General features: G+C 47.1%; 1 protein-coding gene across 1 annotated transcript in view; it reads left to right on the top strand.

Annotated features, from left to right (window-relative positions):
* Position 1: 1 nt before the first annotated feature.
* The window catches only part of SLC25A33 (solute carrier family 25 member 33), a gene marked incomplete at its 5' end in the record, with an annotated part of 32530 nt that continues 23304 nt past the window's right edge, over positions 2 to 9227 (top strand). The window contains one exon of the mRNA XM_029945920.1: positions 2 to 51. Coding sequence (XP_029801780.1) covers positions 2 to 51 — 50 coding nt within the window. The remainder of the gene's footprint in view (positions 52 to 9227) is intronic.

Below are 9227 nucleotides of genomic sequence, written 5' to 3'. Positions count from 1 at the left end.
GACGGGCACTCAGCAGAAGGAGAACACGCTGCTTCACCTCTTCGCCGGCGGGTGAGCGTCCGGGCCGGATCCCGCGCCGCCCCCAGCGCCCTGAGTCGCTTTCTCCCACCCCTACCCCACCCCCACCCCGGTCACCCGCCCTCCCCGGGCCGGAGCGCCGGCTCCCGGAGGAGGAAGTCCCGGCGTGGGGGGGGGGGGTGCCTGGGGGCGCGGGCCTTCCCCCGCCCCGGGCCGCATCCCCCGGGGATGGTTTCGCGCCGCGCCCGCCGCGCCCCCACGCCCATTCTCCCCGCTCGGCGAATCTGGCTTTTTCTCCTTTTGAACAATTAGAGGCTGGCGTGACCGAGTGTCACTCGAGGGCGGTCCTGCCTGGGCACGGTGGCTCGGTCCGCCCCACATCCTCCCAGCCCGCCGCCCCGGTTGTGCTGCACTCGCTGTCCTTCTGGCTGGATGGTGCTCCCGGGCCTCTTTTTCAGGGGCCTGGGCAGCCTTGGGGGTGCTGGGTGGGCCCTGGAGATCCTCAGGGTAGCGCCGCGGCCAATTCGGCCGGCCTGGAGGGCTGCAGGTGGCGGCCATCAGCAGGGGCCTGCAAAGTGCTGGCGAGCCGCGCTGCTGGCCAGCACCCCTCCGGAGGGGCTGCTGGGGGACTTGGGGTGGGGGTGGAGGGACATGAGGTCAGGGAGGGGTGTTGACGTGCTCCCCACCTGCCGGTGGCCGCTTCCACCGTAAGATGTGCCCTGTTTTGAGAGCTGCGTTTTTTGGATCGTCATGCACCGTGTATCTTTCAACGGTGGCTACGCAGTTTTAGGGAGATTGGGTGGTAGGGGGGTTAGGAAGGGAGCTGATTGTTTCTTCAGAAAATCGGAGTGAAAGTGTTTTTGAGCGTTCCTAATTTGTTTTTTCTTATACTGCAGCCGGTGGCTTTGGGTCCTTCTGGAGCCTTCCAGATCATTGGTCTTATTTGAGGACCTCACAAGCCTGGCACAGCAATTTATAAGTGGAGGACACTCTGCATAAAATAGAATTTCTTGTGGATTGTCATCTTGACTTGAGTATTTTAGTTGCAACTTGGCCTGAAGTATGCTCCTTATTACGAACAAGTAATGGTTGAGAACTTGCCTGAAAAATAACTGATGAAAAATGTTCCCGAACTCTTAGTTCTTATTGTAGGTATCGCCCGCTTTGTTTCTACAGCCAGAAAGTTTTGGTTCTTCATAGATAGGAAGAATCTCTGCTTCATCTCTTCCCTGACCTTCCCTCTCCATCCGGTCACTTCAGCCTCGTGTTTCCCGGGAGTAACGGGTGTGGGGGTGCATTCCTAAATTAGTACAGTATATTTTCATTCTGGGGAGTTTTAAGTAGGTTGACTGCAAAAGTTATTTCTCAAGCCAAGAAGGGTAATTTTAAAAAATGGTTTTATACTCCGTGATTTTGATTTCCTGTTTTTAGTGAGATGGTCTTTTTAAGAATTCTTTGTAACCCAGACGAGGAGAGTCACCCGCTCTGGAGCAGGTTCCGCGAGGCCTCCTGCATAATCTATCATCCTGTCTCATTGGATTTACTACCCGCCCTTCACAGTGCCCTCTGGCTGCTAATTGTCTTGCCGGAGCTCCAGCCTCTTACCCTGCGATGGAGGGAAATTGCAGCAGCCGGCAGAGCTCAGGAGGACTGATTAAAATGTAGAGTTTATTAGGGTGGTGCCTGAAGCCATCGCATTTAACAGGTTTCAGTCCCTTCTTTAGCAGCAGCTCCGAATTTCAGGAAATCAGGAAAACAAATGAGTCTTTGAAGGAATGCTTTTGCAGTAATGAATCGGGTTTTGATTCATTCCCACTAGCCTAAAATATGTTACTTCCTTTCTTTTTAGGGAAGGACATTAGTGTATCATATAGTTAAAATCAGTCAGCCGAGTGGGGCCACCTGGCCCAAGAGCGGACTCCCTGCTTCCCTCTAAGTAACTCGTTTCCACTGTTGTGCAGCTGGCAACCTTCCAGAAATCTAAGGTTCATTATCTTTGCCGGGAAGTCAGAGCCCTTTGTTTGTGAATTTGTCACATTCCTCCTGTTTAGTGAATAGCCATTGGAAACTAGTAGCCAACAAGTTCAAAGCTTTCAGCAATTAATGATATCGAGTCGCTGTTTTTATCTGGTACAAGAGACTTAGGTATGTTTGAAAATTAACATTAGAGCCTGGGAAATAAAAACTGCACCCCAAACAACTCCTAGTCCCTTACGTTTCTTTAACTTTTTTGTTTTAAAGACAGTTTCTTGGGTTCTTTGCAAAGGTAAGAAATACTCCTACATGAATCTGCAATAGTCATCTTTTTAATACAGCGTTACCCTTGAAGAGAAGGGAAAACCACCTACAAACCAACGCCTAAAAATCAGCTCTTTGGAAAAGGGTTCTGTGCATGTATATGTGAACCCAATGTCGTTTCATAGCTAATTTTAAAATAGGCTTGTATTCTTTATAAATTGCTCTCTTCATAGTAATCTATCAAGTTTTAATGACAGCATGGTAGTGAATTTTCTGAGTCCGCCTTTAGTCCATCTTTATTGCTCATTGGTTGCCGTGAAAAAGGTAAACACTTTCCGAGCCCCGTGACTGGAGTTGAGGGAGGATGTCAGAGTAACTATGACGGGGCTACCTAACTTACTGCGATGACATAATTTGTTTTTAATCTCATTTCTGATGTCTTGCACACAAATAACTGGACAGCCTGATGGCCTGTTTTCCTGGGATAAGCCACTAAAGGCACAATCACTGAGGCACAACACGTCTTTAAGGTTGATGATGCTTGCCAGCACATGCGTTTGTGAGCACCTAACGGCGCGTTACTTCCGCAGGAGCGAGCATCATTCATTTGCTGTTGATTTTTAGTATCTGTAGGGATTCTGCAGTTTTCTGCTTTCTTCCCTCCTGTCCCAAAATCTGGGTTGTATTGTTGTCAAAATAAAAGGCATATTTAAACAGATTTTGTTACTGCATAACAGCCTATGGTTCCCTTTCTACCATTTAAGTCCTCTCAGTAAGAGAAACAACTGAAATCCTCTGGAGTGGCCCTTCTGGGTCCAGACCTTGTATCTATTAAGAAAAATCCTTTAATGGGGCGCCTGGGTGGCTCAATCCGCTTTTTGGCTCAGGTCCTGATCTCACAGTTGTGAGTTCAAGCCCTGCATTGGGCTCTGTGCAGACGGCTCAGAGCCTGGAGCCTGCTTCCGATTCTGTGTCTCCCACTCTCTCTGACCCTCCCCCACTCACGCTTGCTCACTCACTTTCTTCTCTCCCAAAAATAAATAAACATTAAAAAAAAAAAAAAGAAAAATCCTTTAAACTTTCCTTCTCAGATGTCTCGGGGATTCTGGTAGTCCATGTAATGTTAGTGACACCCGTCACCTGCTGAGCAAGCAATGACAGCCAGCTGAGGACTCAGTAGACAGCTCAGCACCTGGAGTAGCTGGGCTAAGCTGTCCCAGGAGTTAGAGGTGGATGGCCTGGGTTATACGTGTTGTGTGTGTGTGTGTGGCATGGTTTTTTCTTTTGTCAAATATAGAGACCATAGCCTTTAAAATGTATTTTAGTGGGACTATAGTATGTCTTTAAGATTTTTAAATATGTAATCCAAGATATGTCCAAATTCAGTATCTAACCCCCCGTTACGGACATCTGTCACCGGCTGTACTTCTGTATTTTGCTCGTCTCTACGAATGTGATCCGTATCAGCTAATGGTTAACCAACCTTTGGAGTGTTAAGCACGTGTGGGATTTGCTGGGGGAGCAGTGCGGAGACGACGCGAGACCTGTTGGAAATGCTGAAGGAAATTTTGGTGAGACAGGTAACTGCACATATTTTATATAAGACTTATGTATCAAGAATATAAATTGTGTTTTGCTTCATCAGTGTATTTGATATAGGTGAGACATTTTTTAAAAATTTTATTTTAGAGAGTGCATAGTGAGCAGGGGAGAGGGGCAGAGGGAGGGGAGAGGGAAAGGGAGGGGGAGAGAGAGAGAGAGAGTCAGTCAGTCAGTCAGTCAGTCAGTCAGTCAGTCGCAAGCAGGCTCCATGCTCAGGGCTCAATCCCAAGACCCTGGGGTTATGGCCAGAGCCAAAATCAAGAGTCGGACGCTCAACCTGCTGAGCCACCCAGGCTCCCCTGTGACAGATATTTTTTAAATGCTGTGTGGTATTTGTATGCAGGATTCCCCTGGCAGTAACCTTCATGAGAACAGCAAACATGTTGGTTTCCATCAGTGGTGCATCTCTAGTACCGTATCACACTTGCTAGGGATGCTTAATCAATACTTATTTAATGATTCACTAAGTGAATAAAAGGTAGTGTGTGTCTTATCTGGAGTTTAGATTTATGTGGCCTGTTAAATTGTCCCAAATAAAGAGGACTACTTTGATTATTTACAAGTTGTGAACGTGGTTCTCTATTAAGATTTGCTGAAACTGTAATTGGCATTATGTTGGATTTGTAGATTTACTAAAAATGATTCTCTTCAGGTTTAGAAAATACTATAGAGTTTTTTATTCATTCAGTAGGGTACTATTTATGGGCGCCTGGGTGGCTCAGTCGGTTGAGCATCCAACTTCAATTCAGGTCATGATCTCGCGGTTCATTTGCTGACAGCTCAGAGACAGCCTGCTTTGGATTCCCTGTCTCCTTCTCTCTGTCCCTCCCCTACTTGTGCTCTGTTTCTCTCCCTCTCAAAAGTAAAAAAATAAAAAAGAAATTAATAGGGTGCTATTTAAATATTCTTCCTAAATGAAAGAATATAGGAAAGAGCATCTAAAAGATAATTAGCTGCATAAAAACTATGCATTTTGCTTTGAATCTGCATAACTGAAATCTTCTAAGCCTTATGCCAGGTATTCAAATAAGACATCCCAGAATATTATATACAAACAGGCACTAGTGTTTTCAAGTAGTGACTGTAGAGGTAGCAGATGAAAAGGGGCAATTAGAGAACTCCGAAGATTGGGATCACAGGTTGTCTGGCGGTATCGTCTCTTGGTGGAATCCGTGTGGTAGCTATTAGGCAGAGACTGTGAGTCTGGAAAACCGATTACTCGCAGTTGGGCAGCAATGATAACAAAGAACATATTGGTCTTGGCTTTCGTGCCTAGGATGAGTGACGGTGTATAGCAAACAGGTTCTTGTTCAAAAGGTCTAGTTTTTGAAAGGTGTCCTTGTTACTTGATACTTGGAGTTCAAAGGCAAACATTTGCACAGTTAAACACTTTTGTGTCTCTAGTCTAATAAAGATAGAAAAAATCCAACGTGGATATTGTAATAGTGAATAGTCTAGCTTTGTTCTGCACAAACTGGAGGAGAGGAACCTAATCCATAGGGGGAAATATCAGGTGAGGCTTCTGTGGGTAAAAAGAAAAGGTAAAAAACGTGTTTGTGTGATAAACACAAGACTGCAGTTCTGGGCTGAAGGACGGAGAGCGAGTTGGGGGTGGTACATTCAGGACTAGGTAGTAAGAGAAGGAGAAGACACAGAAAAATCCAGGTAATAGTTTTTTTAGAAAATGGGGCAAGTAGATTTTAGAGAACAGCTCTCGGGACTGCTTTAAGACAGGTCATTTAACCGTTCGCTGTTCATGGCCTTTCTGCCGCCCCGTTCAGACCCTTTCCGTGGTTTCACTGAATGGACTGGCCCGCAGGGAGTTACCTCTGAACTTCGGCGTCAGTAGTTTAGAGCAGCGCTGCCTTAGGAGCAGAATCAAATTCATATCCGGGGAGTTGCCTTATAGCTGTTGGAAGAAACGTAGCCTCTTAGAAACACGAGTCCTCACCTATTGGTAATACCGAAATTCTGGAAGTGCTTTCCTGAATTTGTGAGGGCGTAAATTTATTTTTTCTTCAGGAAGCTTTCATTTGTAAGTAATCCAAATTCACTTCCAGCTGGCTTGATCATTGGCGCCTACACCTACATTTTAGAGAGAGAACAGGCTTCAGGGAGGGCTTATTTAAATGGCTTAACAACGTCGATACAGGACCCCTCGGTGATTCTTGTTTGTGTTCCAGAAACATCCGCAGGATTCCAATATTGGGAATCGTGAACCCCGAATGGCTTCCAGAAGCCCCTAGCGTTTCTCCACCGTTGAAAAATCTTGAGCTTAATCTGATTGGATCGACTCTAATGCACCCATCTCTAAACCACTTATTGCTCCCAGGGGATTATTATGTGGTTTTTTGGGGCCGAATCACGTGCCCATCTCTGAACAGATGACGGGGCAACATAGGTGGTATTCTGTTGATCAAGTGAGTCGGGGCTAAAACTGGCAGTGGGCTCCAGGCGGAGAAGGGGCCCGTGTGCTTAGGGCGGACGCGGGGCCGACCTCCCACCAAGTGCCTCTTTTGCTCCCCCCTCCCCCCAAACATGGTCAGGGACCTAGTGACATGACATGACCTAGTGCTGTCTGCAGATAAGGCTGGGAGGAAATGGGGGGGTTGGACCGACTGCCCGTCGGACCAGCGCGAGGATTCCCAGTGTGGGGGCTCATGGTGAGATTGAACACCCTCCCCCCCGCACCCCCAGAAGGCTCGCACACCGTCCGCACCGAAATTCTAACGTTTGCCGAGGCCATTAGTAGGACACACAGCCAGGTGCGCCCCCTGCGAGACCACCGGGTTGCGTGGGCCACTCCGGTCCTCTCTGTCCTCGCACCGAGGGCTGTGAGAGAAGGGACCCGGTCCCATCAAGCCACACTTCTAGCTGGCGGTGCTGGAGGGAAGTTTTGGATCAGATTTGGGATTGAATTTGAGGACCTGGAAGTCACTGGAAAAATCATGGACTCTGTCCTTGGTGTCATTGATAAGAAAGGGGGGATTCAGTAGAGCACAACCAGAAAGCAGAGATGGGGGAGGGCCGGTGGGCAGAGCTGGCAACTTTTTCTGAATTGAGATTCAGGAAGAGCCCAGGGTTTGTGTTTTGGTTTTTTATTTGTTTTTTTAATATTTTCTTTTTATTTTTCAGAGAGAGAGAGACACAGCGTGAGCAAAGGAGGGTCAAAGAGAGAGGGAGACACAGAATCAGAAGCAGGCTCCAGGCTCTGAGCTGTCAGCACAAAGCCCGACGCGGGGCTCAAACCCACAAACTGTGAGATCATGACCTGAGCTGAAGTCGATGTGTAACCAACTGAGCCCCCCAGGCGCCCCAGAGCCCAGTTTTTAAAATACTGTACGGGGCGCCTGGGGGGCTCAGTCATTTATTTGAGTATCCCACTCTTGGTTTCAGCTTGGGTCACGATCTCACAGTTCGTGGGATCCAAGCCCACGCTGGGTTCTGTGTCAATCAGTGTGGAGCTTGCTTGGCATTCTCTCTCCCTGTCTCTCTACTGTACCACTCATGTTCTCAGTCTCTCTCAAAATAAAAACAGTGAAAATAAATAAATACAGTGCAGAGTCATGGTGGACAGGGCTTTGAGCTGAGTTGACCCCGGTCAGGAGCCAAAGCTAATATTACAGGTAGTCTTTGTATCACAGAATTGAGAATCGATAGGAACTTCTTCCTGCATTTAATGTAATTTGTTGTAATCATAAGTGCTTTGGACCCAGTGTGATTAAATATTTTTGCAAAAAGGTGGAAAGCCAGTTCAGAGAAGTGAAAAAAAGTTGAGCTGAAAGACTTTGAAACATTCTGCTCTGAAATGTTCTGAATTTCATGAAGAGTCTTTGGAAATTTCAGTTTAGTGCCAGAACTTCTTTCCTTCTAAATAAAATTGAGTATTGTAGTGGCTACATATTCAACACAGCTCAATAACTTAAAATATTTTCTGATGACTTAAAAAATGATGTTAGGGGCACCTGAGTGGCTCAGTCGGTTAAGCCTCATCTGACTCTGAGTTTCAGCTCCAGTCATGAGCTCAGTTTGTGAGCTCGAGCCCCATCGAGCAAACAGCGCACAGCCCGCTTGGTCTGCCTCCATGTCTGCCTCTCCTTTGCTGACGCTCTCTTTCTCAAAATAAATAAACTTAAAAAACAAATGACTTAAAATAGATGGCCATGTCCCTCATCTAAGGTTTTTTTCCTAGTACAGAGAGGGGCTCCCCCACTCAGTAGGGACTTCTCACCCCTGTTTCCAGTTGGCAGCGTTTCCCCGCTAGCCTTTTCCTGTAACAGGCAGCGCCCCCTCCGTCCAGCAGAAGAGGCGCCTGGTGAGTGGTCTAGAAGACCAGTGCCCGCAGCCCCTCCTGCCACAGGCCCCGTGCGGAACGCAGAAAGTGACTGTGGCAGAAGCGGGGTCTGCCCTCGGCGGCGGGGCACTCTCTTCATTGGGGAACGCACCTTCCGGCGGGGCCTCCTGGCCAGCGGTAACATGTTTCACCCTGTGTTTGAATTTACTGACTTTCTTATGAAAGACTACCCAGAAGTTCGGGGGGGGGGGGTGGTTTTCAGCAGTGTGGAGTGGTGATACCGATCGTGAATAGATTTCAGATATTTCTTTACCTTACTCTGCAGTGTATAAGTTTTCCAATATTTCCAAATGTTAATACCAAATGCCATTTGGAATTTAATTCCAAAAATTAAAATACTTTTAAGCACACGGTCATTTTTCTAATAAGTCAGGGCTGTTTATTTTGTGTGAATATACCTGAGTTGGAAAGTTAATCTTTACCTCTTTTTTAACCCCCACACCTCTTTCTTTAGTGGTGACCTGTTTTCTTTAGATATATTCCGGTGCTTAGAGCAACTTCTGCAAGCTAGCAGGATTTAGTTAGGCTCACAGTTTTTTCTTGATGTAAAAGAACATAAAGTTTTAAAGGCCTGGTTGTCTGATGAGCCGTTTCCCTTTTTTAATTTTAATTAATTATTTATTTATTTTTGAGAGACAGAGACAGCGTGAGCAGGGAAGGGTCAGAGAGAGAGGGAGACACAGAATCTGAAGCAGGCTCCAGGCTCTGAGCTGTCAGCACAGAGCCTGACCCGGGGCTCGAACCCACAAACGTGAGATTGTGACCTGAGCTGAAGCTGGACGCTCAACCGACTGAGCCACCCAGGCGCCCCCCAGCCATTTCCCATTTTGAGTGTGAAAGTAAATAGTCTAAATGAGCCAACAAACCCATCTTTCTGCCATACTCCCCAAGAGTGCAGTGGGAGGAGCGCTGGCTTTGGAAGGAGAGGGTCTGTCTGGATTTGGGTCTCCGATTAGACACATGGTCACTTTGTGATTTTGAGGATGTGTATGGACCCCCTTGACCTGTGTCTCCC

Source organism: Suricata suricatta, chromosome 8 (assembly GCF_006229205.1).
Source record: "Suricata suricatta isolate VVHF042 chromosome 8, meerkat_22Aug2017_6uvM2_HiC, whole genome shotgun sequence".
Classification (NCBI taxonomy): Eukaryota; Metazoa; Chordata; class Mammalia; order Carnivora; family Herpestidae; genus Suricata; species Suricata suricatta.
Note: the sequence above shows the minus strand (reverse complement) of the source record. Positions and strands in the feature narration are given on the sequence as shown.